The sequence below is a fragment of the Corylus avellana genome, chromosome ca1, assembly GCF_901000735.1.
Source record: "Corylus avellana chromosome ca1, CavTom2PMs-1.0".
In the NCBI taxonomy this organism is placed as follows: Eukaryota; Viridiplantae; Streptophyta; class Magnoliopsida; order Fagales; family Betulaceae; genus Corylus; species Corylus avellana.
The window spans coordinates 38,114,748-38,135,097 of record NC_081541.1 but is presented as its reverse complement, the minus strand read 5'-3'; the positions used below and the strand labels follow the sequence as shown (position 1 = coordinate 38,135,097).

General features: G+C 35.3%; 1 protein-coding gene across 1 annotated transcript; it reads right to left on the bottom strand.

Annotated features, from left to right (window-relative positions):
* Positions 1 to 15,541: 15,541 nt before the first annotated feature.
* On the bottom strand, positions 15,542 to 16,918 carry LOC132171678 (UPF0481 protein At3g47200-like). Its single transcript, XM_059583054.1, has one exon. It carries the CDS (start codon positions 16,916 to 16,918, stop codon positions 15,542 to 15,544), a length of 1,377 nt encoding a protein of 458 aa, XP_059439037.1.
* Positions 16,919 to 20,350: the final 3,432 nt, after the last annotated feature.

Sequence of the window (20,350 nt, the reverse complement as noted above, 5' to 3'; positions counted from 1 at the left end):
TTTTTTTTTTTTTTTTTTTTTTTCTTTTTCTTATTCTTATTCTTATTCTTATTCTTATTCTTATTCTTATTGTGAAATTGGTTGATATGTCAGCTTGTGAATGGTGGGCACAAAAATCCCCTTTTATGCAACTTTTTTATATAAGTTATTCTCTTTAAGATATTTTCAAATCAAGACCTCTATTTGGCTTGGACTAATTATTGTTAAAAAAAAGAAAAAGAAAAAGTTTCACTAGTTAATTACCCATAATTTCCTTGGTCCTTTACTTCCGTGGTCATGGATACCTATAATCCTCGCCCACAATGGAGAGCTATATACATGGAGATTCCATGGCTATGGAGCTTGATAAGGCCTTCAAATGTGGGTTTTTATTATTATTATTATTATTATTATTTTTTTTGAAATTCTAAATTTGATACCTCCGTCAATCTCTAATAAGGAAGATGGCTAGTGACCACCCCTGACCCTCTGCGCTTGCCGAGGGAACACCGTCAAAAGGGGCAGCACGAGGTGGCTCCTAAGTCCTAGCCACCCACCCCCTCATGGAGACTCATGAAATTATGAGTTATTTTATGGCAAGCAAAGACATATATAAAAGAGGTCACCTTCATTATTTCCTTGTCATATTTGATAGCTCCCACTATAAAGCACTTTTTAAATGGAGTGGACTTCGGAAAGAATGGTACATATATATTATCCTTCCTGTAATGGCTACTTCCAATAGAGAAACGAAAGTTTCTAAGTTGATCCAAAAAGGTTGTTATCTATTGCAAAAGCCTATATATTCTATAGATAACTTCTCTATGCTGACATGGTATCGCCACTAAAAATTGTATCCAAAATATCTTAAGGTAATGGGTTGATGCATGCAATGACGTCATGATTGAATTTTTCTACAATAGTATATTTCAAATGGCAAAACAAAAATTCGTAAAAAAACTTAATTTGTGTCAAAACAACATATATATAAAAGTTATTCTTTTTGTGCCATCTAGTGAAAGGTTGACACATTAATCTAAAACAAAAATATAAGATGTTAACAAAACACCAAATCGCTACCAAACCTCTCTTTTTTAATGTCTCGTGAAAGTCAATTAACTAGTAATTAAATTCATGGTTTGCCTCTCAGTTTTGTCCCTCACAGAATAAAACTCAGAGATAGTAACATTTGCTAAGCGAGAGAATGCAGTGGAAGACTTTCAGCTACAAGAATAAGAAAGCAATAACTAAATACCACAATCATAAAAAACAGAGTAACGATAAAACATCATAGCATAAGTAGATCTTCAAATTGTACTGGTCAAAGACCAATCATCAAAATAGATTACAACCCATCATAATTGTCTGAAAATAAGATAACAAAATCAACGCCTAAGTTTAAGTAATGTCAGCATGATGACAATCTCAATCATCTCCGCCCGTATGGTTCTTCCATCGTCCCACATGGACTTTAGCCAAACCGGGTCCATGTCCTCAAAAATGACCTAAATCAAGTCCCTGGCCACCACCAGCTGGTTGTCAGTATACATCATCCTCTATGCTAGCTAAATCGCGCAATTATACATAATGTAAGGGGAAAAATAGAGGGTTAAGTCTTTAGTGAGTAAAACTGTACATAGTATTTATGCTATTTAGTGATGAACTCCGTTTGATAAAGTATGCATCATTTTGACTATAACAGTTATTCATAAATGCAGTATAGGTATAGTACATGTTATAATTATGTGAATGAATGATAATTCAACTATATGGTTTATCCGAAATATTACTCATTTTTAGCAGGGTTGGCGCTGTCCCGAGTGATCTGTAATGTAATGCCAGTGCCCCGACTATTGTACGCTACCATCCATAACACTAGCAGCTTAACTGAGTCCGACTTCGAGTGGTGTAACGCCTCGAAAATTAATTAATTGGTAATTAATTTCACGGTTCGTCTTTCAACCTTATTCCACTTCGAACAAGACTTAAGGACCTCCACTCCTCGAAAATAGAGGATACTAAACAGCGGACAAAAAGATTCTATAAACATAATTGTTACAATCAAAGCGTCCACCAAAAGATCATCAAGTAGCTAAAATCATACTATACAAGTCATCATCTTTACAAGGGATTCATGCTAAACCTCAATATGCAAGCATGAATAAAAGCTTTAAGTCTACAACTTAACCCACCAGCACTAGTTACCATGAGCATCAACCTAAGTTTGCAATAAGTCCTCAAGCACAGTTCGGGTCGAATCCTCCACAATGTTCGGAAGCTTCGTGGTATCCATCTCTAACTGCATAGTTGTACATATGGAAAAAAAAAAAGAAAAAAAGAAAGGGAAATAATACAAGAGTAAGTTCGACAATTTAGTGGGTATAAATTCACATGACATACCTGTCATTAAATAGTGAACTCAGTTGTTTATAAAGCACATGCAATATTATGACAGTTTATCATGGATGTGATATAGATACAATATATGCTTATAATCATGAGTAACAGTAATAGTTCAACCATATGATCTATCCGAGATATTACCCATTCTCAGCAGGGTTGGCGTTGTCCTCGAGGGACCTGTAATACAACACCGGTGCCCTGAATATTATACGCTACCATCCATCCCATTAGTGGCACGACCAAGTCCGACCTTGGGTGGTTCACACCACTAATGATGTCCGTCCTATAGTGACCATCCATTAGGGAATTGTTGCGCCTGGTCACGAAACTATTGGATCCAAAGCTCACACACACACACATTTGACTATAAAGTTAACCTGCATAGTAAGCCCATGGCCATTATCCCGCATGTACCAGTGTATCATGTCATACGGTGCAATTAATCTCATCAGTCTTTTACATGCATAGTTTTACAAGCCTCATCATTATCTTGTTAATCAACATACGTTTTCGTAAAAGAGAGTTCACAGTAGTTCTAAAATGTATTTTATGAGAGTTGCAAAATATGCATGTTTGATATATATAAAATAGACGTGCAATGCAGAAAAAGTAACAACAAGCATCCATGTGAGTTTGTACTCACCCGGGTCGTAAAGTTCCTCCATAAAATTTCCTTGAGGCTCCATAACCTCCAATACTGAGAAAAGACCTATCAATAGTTCTAAATCCAACTAAAACGAACTTAGAACATGAAAACAGAGGTTATCGGACGACTAGCCAAAGTGGCATTTCCTAGAACACTCCTGACTGTACGTCTGGGTCCGTGGCCGTACGTCTGTCCAGAAGGCTCGTATGTCCGGTCTCGTGGCTGTACGTCTGCTCAGAGAGTTTTAGGCAGAACCTCATTTGGTTCAACCGTCCTCCTATCCTCCTAAACTAGTTCTAAAGCTATTAAAAGGAGACCTAAAATCTCTTATCTCAAAACAACACCTCCATGCGAAAGGAATTATGCTCAACAAGAATTAAACGCTAAACATGCTTAAACCAAGATTAAGAGCAACAACATAACTAGAAGCTCAAAACTAAAAACTAAGCTAACTATAGAAAGCACTTAAACCACATAACGACTAGGAAATAAGCTAAGCTTAGAAGATTACCTCCTTGAAGCGAAAAACCTCAAGAATCACCTCTTCTTCTCCAAGACTCACAAAGCACTCACACAGGGGTTTTAGAGAGCTTAAGGCAAGAATGAGCGTAAAGGGTGAGGGGTAGGGAGTATTTATAGGTGAGACAAAGCTGAGGGCACTACTAACTATTCCAAAAAGTAGCGGACGTCCTTTACTATATGAGTGTACGTCCGGTACTATTTACCTAACAGTCTAAAGGCTGTAGCGTACATCCAGGTATTATCCAGGGGTTAACCCAAAAGTAGCATACGTCTAGTACTATAGGGGCGTACGTCCATGTACTATTTGCAGAGTACGGCGTACTATTGCCAACGAACGTCCGGTGGTCCCCATGTGTACGTCTTGTACTATTGTCAACATACGTACGGTGGTTCCTGTTAAGTGCTAAAATATTTATATTTTCAGCCCTTAACTTGCATGTTTTAATCCTTTTGTTTTAGTTAATTAGGTCATTTTAATTCATTTTTGTGTTTTTCACACTTTTGTAGGCTTTTGGAAGAAAATGAAGTAAATCTGGAAGATTTGGGCTCAAAGAGAGAAGATGGGAAAAATGGGAGACCCTGACATTGCGATTGATTGCAGGTTCCCTGCGATCGAGCATAGTACCAGAGAAGACACAACACGAAGTAGGCCATGCGCAATCGAGCGCATAACAAAAAAGGATCGATCGCAGACCTGCGATCGAGCGCACAAGGGCTACGATCGATCGCACCTGTAAGCAGGAGACATATCAAGTGGCGGCCAGAGTGTCTTTCTTTCTATATTAGGGTTTTCCGACTTCCAATTGTAATAGGTTTTGAAACCCTACGAATTTTGTAGGTTTGTTAGTTTGTCAAGGACTTCTAAAGCCTATAAATAGACCCTTAAGCCTCTAGAATATGTATGCTTTGTAAGGAGGAGAATATGAGCTCTTCAAGTTCAAGTCTCGGGTTTATTCTTTAACTTTCTTTTCTTCTATTTTATGAAGGTATTTAACATCAACTTTATATGTAGCTAATTTATTTAGTACGGCTAGATTGAAGCCCAAGTTATGTTTAGTTAATATTTCAATATTGGCGCCTTTGTAATAATTTTGTTATGCTATTTAACTTGATTAACACCTGCTTGCGTAAATTCCTCATATGTGTGTGCCTTATCAACATATGCATGTGGTATGAACTAGTTAGTTAAATCAATTTGGATGTCCGAGTCTTGGGTTTAATAAAAGTAACAAAAGAATTTACACCGCGGTTCTTGGGTTAATTAATATGGGGAACCAGGAGTATACGCCAATGAGCTATGCCTCATGTGTTTGTCGATTCCCATAGAGTATATGCTTTCCTAAGGAACAACTTAGTATATACCATGCTAAATCCCTTAGAAAAGAAAAGAGTTAGAGTATACGCCATGCCTAACTCGTTGCTTAAGGAGATCTATAGCTTAAGGAGTATATGTCATGCCCTTAGGTTGACAAACATTAGATATGCATAACATGATCAAAGCATTGACATATTATTATATTAGCTTAATATAATTAGTGGTGGATATCAAAGCCCTACTTTTTATTATCATCACTTTAAAAAAAATCTTTGTTTTACTTAAGGAATTTATTTTTAAGCAAAATTCAGCAATTCTCGTGGGAATGATCATGTACTTGAACCATATACTACTATGTTGACCTTGTGCACTTGCAGGTAAAACGTATCATTATTTACCTACTAATTTAGGTAGATATTTGGCGCAACAAGTTTTTGGCGCTGTTGCCGGGGATTGTTTGATTTTGTTTGAAATTATTTGCCTTAGTTTATTTTTGTTTTAAATTTTTCTATTTTTATAGTCTTTTCCGCAGTTTCTGTGCCTCTGGAGGTGCGATTGATCGTGCACCAGTACGATCGAGCGCACCTTACAGTGCGATCGATCGCACATCCAGAGAGTAGCATAGTTACTGCACTAATTATAGATCTGATTTTTTCTTTTGTTTCATGCAGAGTCATTCAAGTCTGCATATTAGTAAGTTTTTATTTTTAATTTTGTTTTTATTTCCTCTTCAATTTTAACTTCTTTTTGTTATTTTATTTTTAATTTCATATATGTGGGGAGACATTCCAACACCACATGGACCAGGTTCTTTATGCCACGACCCTTATCACCATGTTAGAGAATGTCCTTGAATAAGACAAATTTCTAACAAAATTAATGGGCATAAGAACACATCGTTCTCTAGACCTGGGAATGACAACTATCATGATTCCTGCAACCCAACCTAGAGCCAACAATCAAATTTCCCGTGGCAAGTTCAAGCTCTTAGAAATTATTCATATTCCTCTCAATCGGATCTGCCACTACAAGATCAGCTGGCTGCCATGCAAAGGACATTAAATATGCTTGGAAACTCCATGACTACCAGGAACATATCTCCCATTCAGCCAACCACTCAACTTCAGGTATGTGCCATATGTTCTCAATTAAATCACACTACTGAGACCTGCCCTTTGTACTCATCCGCAGATCAGGAGCAAGCCAATTATGTGGGACAACACACTTATCCTCTCAAGAACAATCCTTACTCCAACACTTATAATTCAGGGTGGCACAACCACCTCAATTCTTCATGGAGTAACAGTAGGAACATTCGAAACCCTCAAGGACAACAAGGCAATTTCCAACAAACAGTTCAACCAGCCCAAGACCCATAAGAGGAGGACCAGAAGAGTCTTTTACGACAAATTGTGACTTCACAACAGCAATCAACGGCTGATCAAAAACAATTCAATACAAGGACCGATCAAGCCATTCAAAGACTGAAAGTACAAATGAAAAAATTGGCCAGCGAGCTGAGGGCATCTCTCATCAACTGGCGTCAACAATACCAAGAACAAGAGTGTCAAAGTCAGTTGATGGAAAATCCTAATGAATAATATGTGGAGGAAGAGTACACCTACTATCATGAGCAAGCCGTCACATTGATGAGTGAAGAGGTGACTGAAAATCAAGTGGAAGAAGGGAAAGAGGAGCAAACTGAAATTCCACAAGAGCCACATCAGGAAAAAGAAGAGAGCACTAAGATTTTTTCACCATTAGCTCTCATTCTTGAAATTCCAAGAGGCTAAGAGAGAAGTCTGTTAGAGCTACCACATGAGCCAATTGAGGACATCAAGATAGAAAAGCTCCCTGAGTTTTCTTCTTACTTTATTCCAGTTCATGATTCCCCACTGGATGAGAAACTGTTTGAGAAAACTCAAAGTAGTCCTCCCCGATCTATAGACACTAGGAAGCCCCGTGCAATAGAAAAGATTCATTCCCTTTGGTGCAAGAGACGGAAAGATTGGTGCTTCAAGTTTAAAGTGCCACAGTCTAGCTGAAGACGTTAAACTTAGCGCTCATGGGAGGCACCCCATAGCATATCCTTTTATTTTGTTGTTTGTTTTATTTATATTTTGTTTTTGCTTTCCTTTGTGTTTTGTTTTTCTTTGGTGTTTTAGTGTTTCAAGTTTTTTGTCATGTTTTTACATTCTGTTACTGCGATCGATCGAGCGCAAGTCTCCACTTGTGGTTTCTTTGCCTTTGTCAGTGCGATCGCGCGCACCATGTGTGCGATCAAGTGCACTTGAGCAGCAAGCCATGTAACCTATTTTTGGGTCACTTTCCCCCATTCCCCACATCCTTTTCTTCCCTACGGCCACCACCATCATCACATATCACACACACAACACCCCATAGTTATCTTGTTATTTTATTTTTGTCTTTGTGTATTTTCATTTCATCTTTTTATCTTTAGTTTTGTTTCATTTTACTTGTTTGTGTGTTTTCTTATTTTGCAAGGACAAGTGTGCTTCAATTCAAGTTTGGGGGTGTGCTATAAGCCATGCTTTCCGAGATCATATCGACCATCTCTCGGGTACATTCTTTCTTTTACTTAGACACATTGGGGACAATGTGTCATTTAAGTTTGGGGGTATGGGAACACATGATTGTTCACACACTTTTTCCAAATTTCAAGTTATTTGTTTGTGTGTTTGTTTGTTTAGAAAAAAAAAAAAAAAAAATTATGTATGTTCATGTTTGCCCTAAAATTTCAGGTTGATCTAAAAAAAAAATTGTGGCTTGAATTCATCAGTGAGCTTAACATTTTGAACACATGATCTGATGAGTGAATCTGTTAGTTTGATTACTTGTTGAGGACAGTTGAAAAATCACATATTTGATCTGATTACACAAGCACATTAGCACATAATCTGTGAGGTATGACATGACGTCTGATATGCGTGTTTTCTGCATCTTGGATGAAATTGGATGACTTATTAGATGACACTATGGCATATATAGTTATGTTTTTTTTTAAAAAAAGATATGAATTAAATGATCATTGATGGCTGTTCGCTGAGTAACTGGACCTCTTGCCTCAAAGCATTGAGTGTTCACGTCAAAAGGTGAAAAATGTTGATTTGATCAATGTCATGGTTAGTTTGGTTTTGTAGCCTTTTTGACTCGAGTTAGTAGGTCCTTAGGGGTGTCTCTACACCTAATGCCCTAAAACCACCTGGTTTGGGAGTCATTGACTTAACACTCACTACAAGGGTCAATTAGAAAGCTTAAGGGAACCAACATTGCACAACCTGACCAAAAAAAAAAGAAAAGAAATATGCCATTGTTGTTCATTCTAATAGGGATTTCAATGAATTATGAGATAAGGAGACATTGCATATTGGAAAGATTTGGAAGCCTCATAATTTTGTACGAATTCACTGTACACAAATTTCAAACTTGTGATGATTTAGCATGTCCTTTGTAAGTAATTGCACTTTGAGATACCAATTCATTGAGAAGATGGAGTTCATCTTTTTAAGCTTACTTATGAAAGAAAATCATAATCTTGAAGTGATGCTTTAATTTTTCGAATAACATGAACTCTTGCATGATGTTTGTGGGTAACATTTCTGAAAAACCTTCACGAGACTTCACTCGTCCTCTAGAGAATCCCTAAAAGTTTAAAAGGCTTATTGCATATGCTAAATGCAACCGTATATCCCACGCAAGATGGATTTATCTTTTTGTTTTCTGTTTTTTCATTTTTGTTTTTTGTTTTGTATTGCTATGGGACTAGCAATATGTAAGTTTGGGGGTGTGCTTAACTTGCATGTTTTAATCATTTGGTTTTAGTTAATTTGATCATTTTAATTCATTTTTCTGTTTTCCACACTTTTGTAGGCTTTTTGGAAGAAAATGAAGTAAATCTGAAAGATTTGGGCTCAAAGAGAGAAGATGGGAAAAATGGGAGCCCCTCACACTGCGATCGATCGCAGGTTCCCTGCAATCGAGCGCAGTACCAGAGAAGACACAGCACGAAGCAGGCCATGAGCGATCGAGCACATAACAAAAAAGGATCGATCGCAGACTTGCGATCGAGCGCACACGGGCTACGATCGATCGCACCTGTGCGCAGGAGACATATCAAGTGGCGGCCAAAGTGTCTTTCTTTCCATATTAGGGTTTTCCAACTTTCAATTGTAATTGGTTTTGAAACCCTACGAAATCCCTAGGTTTACTAGTTTGTCAAGGACTTCTAAAGCATATAAATAGACCCTTAAGCCTCTAGAATATGTATGCTTTGTAAGGAGGAGAATATGAGCTATTCAAGTTCAAGTCTTAGATTTATTCTTTTCCTTTCTTTTCTTCTATTTTATGAACATGTTTAACATCAACTTTAAGTGTAGCTAATTTATTTAGTAGGGTTAGATTGCAGCCCTAGTTATGTTTAATTAATATTTCAATATTAGCGTCTTTGTAATGATCTTGTTGTGCTATTTAACTTGATTAACACCTGCTTGCATGAATTCTTCATATGTGTGTGCTTGATCAACATATGCATATGGTATGGACTAATTAGTTAAATCAATTTGAATGGCCGAGTCCTGAGTTTAATAAAACTAACAAAAGAATCCACACTGCGGTTCTTGGGTTAATCAACATGGGGAACCGAGAGTATACGCCCATGCCTTAGGCCTCATGTGTTTGTCGATTTTCATAGAATATATGCTTTCCTAAGGAACAACTTATAAGTATACACCATGCTAAATCCCTTAGAAAATAAAAGAGTTAGAGTATACGCGATGCCTAACTCGTTGCTTAGGGAGATCTATAGTTTAAGGAGTATATGTCCTGCCCTTAGGTTGACAAACATTAGATATACATAACATGATCAAAGCATTGGCATATTGTTATATTAGCTGAATATAATTAATGGTGGATATCAAAGCCCTACCTTTTATTATCATCACTTAAAAAAATCAATCTTTGTTTTACTTAAGGAATTTATTTTTAAGCAAAATTCAGCAATTCTCGTGGGAATAATCATGTACTTACACCATATACTATTATGTTGACATTGTGCACTTGGAGGTAAAACGTACCATTATTTACCTACTAATTTAGGTAGATATTTGGCACAACAATCCCTTAGCGTACGTCCTCACTAAAGACAAGAGCCTACGTACCGTGGTCCTTAGCATACGTCTGGTCTGAAAGTCTAAAATTTTCAAAATGCCCTTCCAGCTGTCCCTGGTGACCCAAAATCCAATTTAACCCTATAACTAAGCTACCTAAGCTTAGTTAAATGCTAACCCAAGCCTAAACCAAGATTAAAGACAACAACCTAACAAGGAGCTCAAACCAACAAATAAGCTATCTCGGAAAAGTGATATAACTGCTATGTAAGGAACAAAGTAAGCTTAGAAGGTTACTTGCTCGAAGCAAGGCCTCCAAAGAATCAATCTTCCTCCTTCAATAATTCTCACAACTCACAAAAACACTCAAGCAATAGTTCTAGAGGGCAATAGGGCGAAAATGAAGCTTAGGGGTTGAGTGGGGAGGGGTATTTAATATTTATAGGGCAGAAAAAAGCTGTGAGCTTTGCAAGAGCAGTTCTGAAAAGCATCGAACGTTCTGTACTACAGTGCCATATATATATATATATAGCCTTCCTGTAATGGCTACTTTCTATAGAGAAACGAACCTTTCTAACTTGACCCCAAAAAGGTTGTAATCTATTGCTATAGCCTATATAATCTATAGATAAGTTATCTATAGATGCTGACATGTTCTTGCAACCAAAAATTGTTTCCAAAATATCTTAAGGTAATGGTTTTTTTTTTTTTTTTTAATTTTTTTTTTAGGAAAATCATTCTAGTTTCATTAATTGATGAAGAATCACGAGCATAAAGCTCTTACATTACAGAGCAAAAGTTCTCAGAAAATTATAGCCGAAGCTACAAGGTTACAAGTCATAGATACATACATAATAATCTGACATTCAAGACCTACCTATGACATTAAAATCCGCTAACCCATGACTAATCTTCAGTTGCAACAATTGGTCTATTCCAGACAGACTCAATCTGATACATAGGTAGCAACATCCTCCTACCGAAAATCATCCTCCTCAACTTGCAAGCCAGGAAATTATTCACATCCTCAACCCAACAAGCCAGGACCACAAAATAGGAAAACGGAAAAATAGGGAAAAAAAAAAAAAACACCCACAAAACACCACAGGAGGAAGGCTGTCGGATAATTCTAGCCAAAAAGTGAAAAAAAACCACGCGCAAGCGCGTGTGAGTCACGATTCGTCATGGGGTTGCCAGAATCAGAAGCGACAAGTGCCGTTGGAAGTGGATGAGGCTGGTGTGCGCAGTGGAGTGGCGCATGTCGAGGTGGGTCTGATGGAATGACGTAGATTGAGCTTTGAACAGGCCAATCAAGAACCCCATCAACTCCAGAAAAAGCCATGGCATAAATGGTGGATGGCACACCCTGCGTGGTGGGGCTTGAGCTTGTAACAAAAGAAAAAAGGGTAGAGGGGGGAAGAGTGGGGAAGGGAGGGGGGAGGTGGAGAACCCCAACTGTGCGGCTAGGGTTTTTGTTTAGCTTTTAAGGTTTAAGGTAATGAGTTGATGCATGCAAGGACGTCATCATTGAATTTTTCTACAGCAGTATATTTCATATGGCAAAACAAAAATTTGTAAAACATAGTCCTAGTCTAAGAGCAGCAAGCAAGACAAAAGCAGTGAACAAGGACAAGCAAGAGAAGTCCTGCTAGAGAATAATTCACTACAAAAAAAATAACTATTTTCTGACGTGGCAAACAGTACATAATTTTTGCCACGTCACTATTTTCTAACGTGGCAAAAATGCCATGTCAGAAAATATTTTTCTGACGTGTTAAAATAGCACGTCAGAAAATTCTGACGTGCTATTTTTAGCACGTCAAAAAATTCTGACGCGCCAAACTGGCGCGTCAGAATTTTCTGACGCTCCAATTTGGCGCGTTAGAAAATTCTGACATGTCAGTTGGACACGTCAGAATTTTCTGACGCACCAAAAATAGAGCGTCAGAAAGAAGAAAAAAAAAAAAAAATTTGGGCAGATTTCTAACGCTCCAATTTGGCGCGTCAGAAAGAAAAAAAAAAAAAAAATTCTCATGGATTTCACGCCTGATGCAGGCGTCAGTACCTCGACATGTCGTGGCTTGACGTTAAAAATTTTCTGACGCACCAAAAATAGAGCCTCAGAAAGAAAAAAAAAAAAAAAAAAAATTTGGACGGATTTTTGAAATTTGAAACACTTCTTATTTTCCCTCAATTTTTTCCTCTTTTTATTCTTTCCTCCTCATTTATTTTCCCTACACTTTCTGATCTCTCTCCTCTCCTCTCTCTCTCCACGGCAGATCAAAGAAGCAGAAGAAGGAGAAGAGAAGAAGAAAAAGAATGGGAGAAGAGAAGCAGAAGAAAAAGAAGGGAGAAGAGAAGAAGAAGAAGAGAAGCAAAAGAAAAAGAAGGGAGAAGAGAAGAAGAGAAGAAGAAGAAAAAGAAGGGAGATCGAAGAGAAGAAGAAGAGAAGCATGTTTCTGCGCAGAAGAAAAAAAAACAAAAAAAAGGAGGAGAAGAGAAGAGAAGAGAAGAAGATTTTTTATGTTTTTGAAGATTTGTTGGGTTTGACATTTAGGTTTTTGATTTTTAAATTGTTTTTTTTATTTGGGTTTTTGATTTTTTGATTTAGGTTTTGATTGTTTGAAGATTTTTCAGTGTGGGTTTGGGTTTTTGAAAATGGAGATCGAAAAGAAGTGAGAGAACGGAGAAAGATTTTGGAGAAAATTTTTGCAGAGATGAAAAAAATTTTTCGTTGTTTTAAAATCTTCGATCTCTACAGAGAAATTTTTTTCGTTGTTTTAAACCCAACAATTTGTTGGGTTTCTCTGCACCACTTCACTGCACCAGTGGTGCAGAGAAACGAGTGGTGCAGAGAAATTCGTTTCTCTGCACCACTCAATAAATTACAAAAAAAAATTAAAAAAATAAATTAATACATTTTTAATTGAAAAAAATAAATTCAGAAAATTTTTTTTAAAAAATAATTATTTTTTAAATTTCATGACGTGTCAATTTTGACACGTCAGGAAATTTTTGACGTGTCAAAAAAAGACACGTCAAAAATTTTTTTTGACGTGTTAGATCCAACACGTTAGAAATTTCTGACGTGTTGGATCTAACACGTCAGGAATTTCTGACGTGCCATCTTTGGCGCGTCAGAAATTTTCCATTCCTGACACTTATAATATTGACGCATAAAACACGTCAAAATTGCCTCGTCAGGAAGATTTACTGACGTGTCAGACCACCTGACACGTCAGAAAATCCATGTCAGTAAAAAATTGATTTTTTGTAGTGTAACTTCTATGTGATCTTGACATAAATTGAGCTTTTTGTGTCTTTCAGTGAGAAATTGACACATTAACCTAAAACAAAAACATCAAATGTTAGCAAAAACACCAAATCACTACCAAACCTCTCTCTCACGATCGCCATCTCTGAAGATCTCCACTGCCAATGCTAGCATGTTCCAAATCTCCTGATGACATTGGTCTCTTGAACGGGGAAATGAGATTTTCTCAAAGCTCTCGGCCTAGGTGACGGCTGTTCTGGGGCTGCATTTGGCCTAGGCAACGATGGTCTTGGGTTTTTCTCAGAGATCCTGGAAGAGAGAAAACTTACTGGTGGAGTAGCATCGGCAGAACTAGCGGCGGCATTTGACCTGGGCAACGGCAGCATCTAGGCTGGTAATGGCAGTGGGTTCAACTTGGGTGGTGGAGATTTTCAGAGGTGGCCGCCGTGAGAGAGATAGAGGAGTTTGGTAGTGATTTGGTGTTTTTCTAACCTTTGATATTTTTATTTGAGGTTGATGTGTCAACCTCTCATTGGAGGGCACAAAATGCTTGATTTGCACCAAGACCACATAAAAGCACTTCTCGTAATGCTATATACTATTAGTTTATTTTTATTTTATCTTTAAAGTTGACGTGACTTTTAAATTTCCTATTGAATTAAAATTCAATACTAATTAATTTTAAATCTGATCGTAATTTTAAAAGTTACAACAATTTTGAGGAGGATAAAAGAAAAATAGAATGTAGTTACTCACTTATAATATTTGACCGAAGTCTAGGTATAATTTTTGTATTTTAACGAATAAAAAGTAACTCTTTCATATGGATTAGCTTTTTATCAATGGAAATATATGTGTGTGTGTTTTTAATTTAGTAGAAGAAAGAAAGAGATAAATCAGTGCAGGGAGCTTGGTTGAAATTGGAGAATTTGAAACGGTGTCAAGTCCTTCAATGTTTTCTTTGAACGTATATATGTCTGTATGTATCTATGTATGTATGGAGGTATCAGTGGATGGATAATGTATGCATATAAAACATACTTATATAAAAATCGAGATTGATTGTTTAAGATTATATAAAAGGTTTCAAGATAATAATAATAATAATAATAATAATAATAATAATAAATTAATCCAGTTCATGATACAAATATATGACTTATAATTATTAATATAAGGTTAGTAAATTTAATTTTTATAAATTTATAAAATAAAAAATAAAAAAACTTATTTCATTAACTCAAATGTCAAAATCTTAACAATAAGTAAATAAGTAATGATTAGTATGAATTTATGGAAAAGTATAAACAATGATGACGATATTTGCTTTTATATAAAAATGAATAAGTTATAATTGAGTAATTTGCAAATAAACTCAAGTCTCTTTGAAAAATAAATTAATTGAGTTTAAACATATAATCTTGGTCGATGTAAATTCAACTTTGGCTCGAGCCGAAATAAAAATTAAATGAATCAAGCTAGCTTGAACATTTAATATTGGGATCCATTACAATCTTAGTCATTATAATCGAGTAGAAGACTTTATGTATTGAAGTGTAACATTGACGCAGTACGGATGAAGAACAAAATAAAAATAAAGGATTGGCGTCTCACCAATTGAATAAATCTAGCGTCTCATTAGGCCGGAACATGGAGTCTCACCACAGAAAAAGAGCAATCACAACTCTCACAAGCACAAAATCTGTTTATTTCTTAATTATCGTCTCCTAAAATACAATTGGAACTTATGCTTAAATAGATAAAACACTAAACCCTAACCTTAATATGACCAACTTTTGGGCCAAGCCCATTACTAAATACGGACTCTTAAAAACATAAATTAAGTATGGTAAATTATTGATTATCCCAAAAGCTTAAACTAATAGGAAGATGTATATTTAATCTCTTAATCATTACTTTGATATTCCCTCACACCCTTTTAATAGATGAAGCCCAACATGTAGAATATTTAATTTTAATGGGGGTGATTTGACGGAGTCAGGGTTCGAACCCATGACTTTTTGGCTTTGATACCATGTTAAATTACCAATTATCCAAAAAGTTTAAACTGATAGGAAGAGGTAAATTTAATCACTTAATCATTACTTTAACAAAATATAAAAAACGATTACGAAATAACACAAACTCTAAACTAATATTCTTTCTTTGTTATGCATCAAACACACGAAATGGAAATAATTCGTAAAACCCATGAAGATGGTGAGGATATCACAAGCCAAACAGGACTAGAAAGTTTAGATGGAATCCAACAAACACTAACCATAAATGCTTGACTCCTTTATGACAAAAGGCCGAAGGAAACCCCAAAAAGTGAAACCTAGAACAATTACTCCTACAACAGTTGCAGTGCCTCTCCAAAAATTGTGGAAATACGTACTTGTGAGGGATGCCACGATATGGTTCAAGGGGTAATCATAGTGCTCGTTAAGTTCTCGACCAAGATCATAGTAACATGATTTTCCTTCCACAATATGTTGTCCGAGTTTATCAATTAGAGTCGCAACTGTTGCATTGCTGCCGAGTTTGTTGACAATGACCTTTTTGTCAACAAGCAAAGCCACATCTTTTTTAGTGTCAATAAGATAATCCAACAGCAAAACATAATTGCATATGTAAGCTTTAGATGGATAATGACATTGTTCCATTGCAATGAGGTTTCGTAAAAGAGCTTCTGTATTGCCATCTACCTCAAAGGGTGGCACTTCCAAAACACGTTGCATGCTTTTCAGCCATGGAAAGCATTTCAAGCATGGCAAGCAAGCCAAGAGCCATGAAAAATCGAAGCATGGACAATATTTCAAGCACTTGTTCTTGGGGAATTTTATGTCAAGTAATCGTCTCTTTTCAACTGGTTTGAATTTCAATCCGGCCTTGTCGAGCTTTGTGGCAAAATAAATATTATCCAAATGTTGTGTAGGGTGAAGATCTGGTGGACACAACAAATATCTTATCAAATCTGTGAAATGTTTTACTTCCTCACCAATGATGGACTCTTGCTGCCGATCATAGTAATCAAAGAAATTGCGGGAAAGCTTCACTAAGGGAGCAGCTTCTTCGAGATGGTTGGAACTTGAAAAGTCATCAAAGGCGAACATATATAATTCCTCAAGAACAAAAAAAGGAAGCTGATTTTCAAGTAATATCAAGTCATGAATTATACCAGTTCTCAGCCATGGTTGACTTGATATGTAATCATTTTCCTTTTCACGGGTCCTTAGGAACAGCTCAATTATAAAAATACCATCCAATAGAACCATGTTTACAAACTCTTTGCTGCTGAGTTCAAAGGTCTCTGAATAACAATGGCGGATTTTTACTTCATTTTCTTCAATGATGCTTGCAAGTCTCTCTTGCTTCTTCCTAGTCCGATAGCAGAATTCCCTCAAATATCTTAGTTTTTGTATTTCCATGTTCTTCAATTCATCTTGGCGGTGATGAAATGGGCCGATTGAAACTAGTTTAGGAATGTAGGCTTCTTTGTTTACCCTACGAAGTTTCTTGGGAATTCTGTAGATACAACACTCAGGCCATTGTGCAGGCTCTAGGGCTAGTGGAATGTCAATGGCCAACTCTTCCAATTCAACTTCTTTTCCATTGGGATCACTAGCTGCGGGGTAGACCCTGTTTTCCATAACTCAACTCCTTTTCCTACCGACAGATAAGCAATACTCAGTGGCAATATAATAGAATAATAAAGCTATTTAGTAGAATGCTATACAATTAAAATCAAACTTTGGATGAACACGGGCTTGTAAAAAAAGAAAAAATCAATGTTTGATTTTCACTACCATATAATACTAGTTGTATAGCTGTCATATAACAGTCTACTAAATAAAATTTCTCATAATAGAATCCAATCAACTGCAAAGCTTATTTCAAAAGAGTAATGTTATATAATAGTTAGACTGCCATACGACTTTAATACAACTTGGATAACATGATAGTGAAAATTAGTCATTGATTTTTTTTCCATACAATTGTTGATCCAATACCTAATTTTTACTCTAACATTATCAAGTTGTATGGTAGTCGTATAACAGTCGGTAAATAGTATTTACAAGTCAATTCCATTCATAGTATTGAAATTAATTAATAAATCAATATTAAGAAAAAAAAAGAAAAGTGTCATTGCAATAGTTTTGATGTCGGAAAGAAAATTTAGATTAATTTTTCTTTTTATCAAAGGATGGAAGAACATTTAAATATAAAAAAAAAAAATCTCAAAACGCATGATGGATGAAACAAAGACTTCCATGATTGAATGGTGGGTACCATTAGGCTATGAAGGCCAATGGTAAAATTGTATATACTTTAGTTCATTGATATTTAATAGTATTATTATTGTTATAAATAAATAAAGTATTCTAGTCATCATGTTATCTTTTTTTTTTTTTTTTTGAAATTTCATCATGTTGTTTTCAAGGTCTACGAAACATGCTCATAAAATTATAGGTATAAAAGTATCTATTTATACAGAGTAATGCATGAGTCTCCAAGTATATCCCACAACTAGGGGCGGATTCAGAATATTTAGTTTGGGAGACAAAATTTTTTTTTAAAAAAATTTGGGTGTGTAAGGCAAAATTTAATTTTTAAATGTATTTTTTTAAAATTTTTTTGGGACCACCCCTTGGCTTGTGGGGGGCTTGAGTCCCCCAAGCTCAGGGTAGTTCCGCCCTGCCCACAACTCAATCAAGTTTGAGACATTGTTTTGAACCTAAGAGAGAAATAAAATAATAATAATTTTTTTTCAGACAGTTATTGTCTTTAGAAGAATTAATGAGGTAATAAAACAGAAAATCTGGTTTTTAATTCTTAAATATTTTTTAAAAAGATCACAATCATTGATAGTGAAAGGCTCTATTAAGAAAAAGTTTGAGTTTATAGATACATGAGAGTGTTATAAAATATTAATTTAATAATTAAATTCACTATTTTCTATTAATTTAAACTTCTACGACAGTAGATAATTTAACACAATTTTCACCTTGTAAATAGTTGAGGTATATAAATATTTTAGAAACCCAGTGTTGCAAATGCATTTCTGATAAATGGGGTGGCTTGTATTTATGATTGAGTAATATTTTATACAAAATTTCAATGTAGTCCTTGCAATTTAGTCCCTAAACTTTAAATGTTTAACAATTTTTAGTCCTTGCACATTACATTTATGACAAATCAAACATTTTGCTAATTGTTTTATAAAATCTAATATATCTAATCATGTGTCCCATGTAAAATGCACATGATTTTCCATCACACCATCAATAATGGTAATGGTAAAATGACACTATTTATTCCTTACCTCTAAATTTACATTACAAAATAAGAAATTATTTTCCTACGCTCTCTCCTTCTATTGCCACTATCATAAGTTACTACTTCCCATCCATTTCTTCTAAGAAGCACTTTCGTATCCATAGACAGGAGGATCCATGGACCTAGCCCGATCGAAAAGGTTATGCACAAAACGTTTAAAAAGAAGCCGTATCTACCATATCTTAGCCCCTATCGCTCGAATTATTTGACATTTCATTATTCTCAGTGGCTCAAGAATGTGTGACTAAGGGAGGGGCCCACATAATTAAACATGTTAGCCCATGAACCTCTCCTCTAACCAACAACTCGTCGGAAAACACACCATAAAAGAGAAGGGAATTGGGTCAAATTGAAAGATATGTTCAATTTTAGTCAAACACTTTCTTCTTAAACTTTCGATGATATGTTTTTTGTCTATCATCAAGACAAATTCTGATTTAAGCATCGGAGTAACTCCTGCTGAATCCTTAGCAGGAGACTTTGAGCTTGACCTCCCTTATTTTATAGGTGCTATTAGTTGAGAATTTAGGATACCATACCATCAACTCATTCTTGAAACTAAAATCATTCAAATAAAAAAGTGTAGGACTAAACTGATCACCTACATCAAAGTCTAAATAAAGGCAACATTTGTATTTGTCATAAAAAAATAATTCAGCAAACTTTATGATGAATAACAAAATAAAGTGAAACGATGGAGGAAAGAACCTGCAAATTTTGCTTTAAAGAATGCTTATACTCTTGGAGTACCTCTTAAATGCCATGCATGCTGATAGCAAATCTTTCACTTTCTCACTATAATATTGTTTCCTCGATCTCTTCTTGGAGTATTCCTACTAATATATATATATATATATGTGCTATGCAGTCTATGCTCTCTCTCTCTCTAGATATCTCTCTTTCTCTCTCTCTCTCTAACACTACAATCACAAAACGCATATGCTTTCAATATCATCATTCTCACAAGATCCAAAAATTTCAAAGCTAAAATTTAATATTCCTTCTCTTTTTCGTAAAAGTTACAACTGATTTCCAACAGTAAATTAAAAATCAGAGTTAATGAAATATTTATAAAAACTGCTAAATGGTAAAAATAATTATTTCAACCATCTCCGTATATTAAATGGATTAATCTATCATTAAATTTGTATGAGACCCACATGAGTTCACAAATCCATAAATGTTAAAAATCATTCGTTCAATGTGAGTTGCCTTTTAAAATTATCGATATATTAAAATTCAATAACAATATTTTTAAATTCAATAGTGGTTTTAAAATCCAATCAAATTTGAGAACACACAAGATCTTCTAACACTCATTTTCCACGCATCATATCTTATCTGATATCTCACCATGATTTTTTTTTTCTTTCTCTTTTACTTTTTCTTTCTTTCTTATTTTGGAAAAGCACGTAGATTGGTGTAGATAAAGTATCACATCGTGATTTTATTTTTGTTCTCTTTTACTTTTTCTTTCTTGTTTGGCAAAAGCAATAGGTACAATGCTCAAAATAGAAAGAAGTGGTGTAGATTGTACTTACAAGTTATGCTAAAAGGTGATTTCATTCCTCTATCGACTTCATTTAGAGGTAATAAAAAATACATATCATCGAAAGAAAAAGTAAAAGAGAAAAGAAAAAAACAGAAAAGAAAAAAGAGGCATGCAATATAAAGCTTTGTTTGGCTTTGATAACGCTTTTCTTTAATTAGTTTCACCATGTTCCCTGTAGTAGTAAATTGTTCAA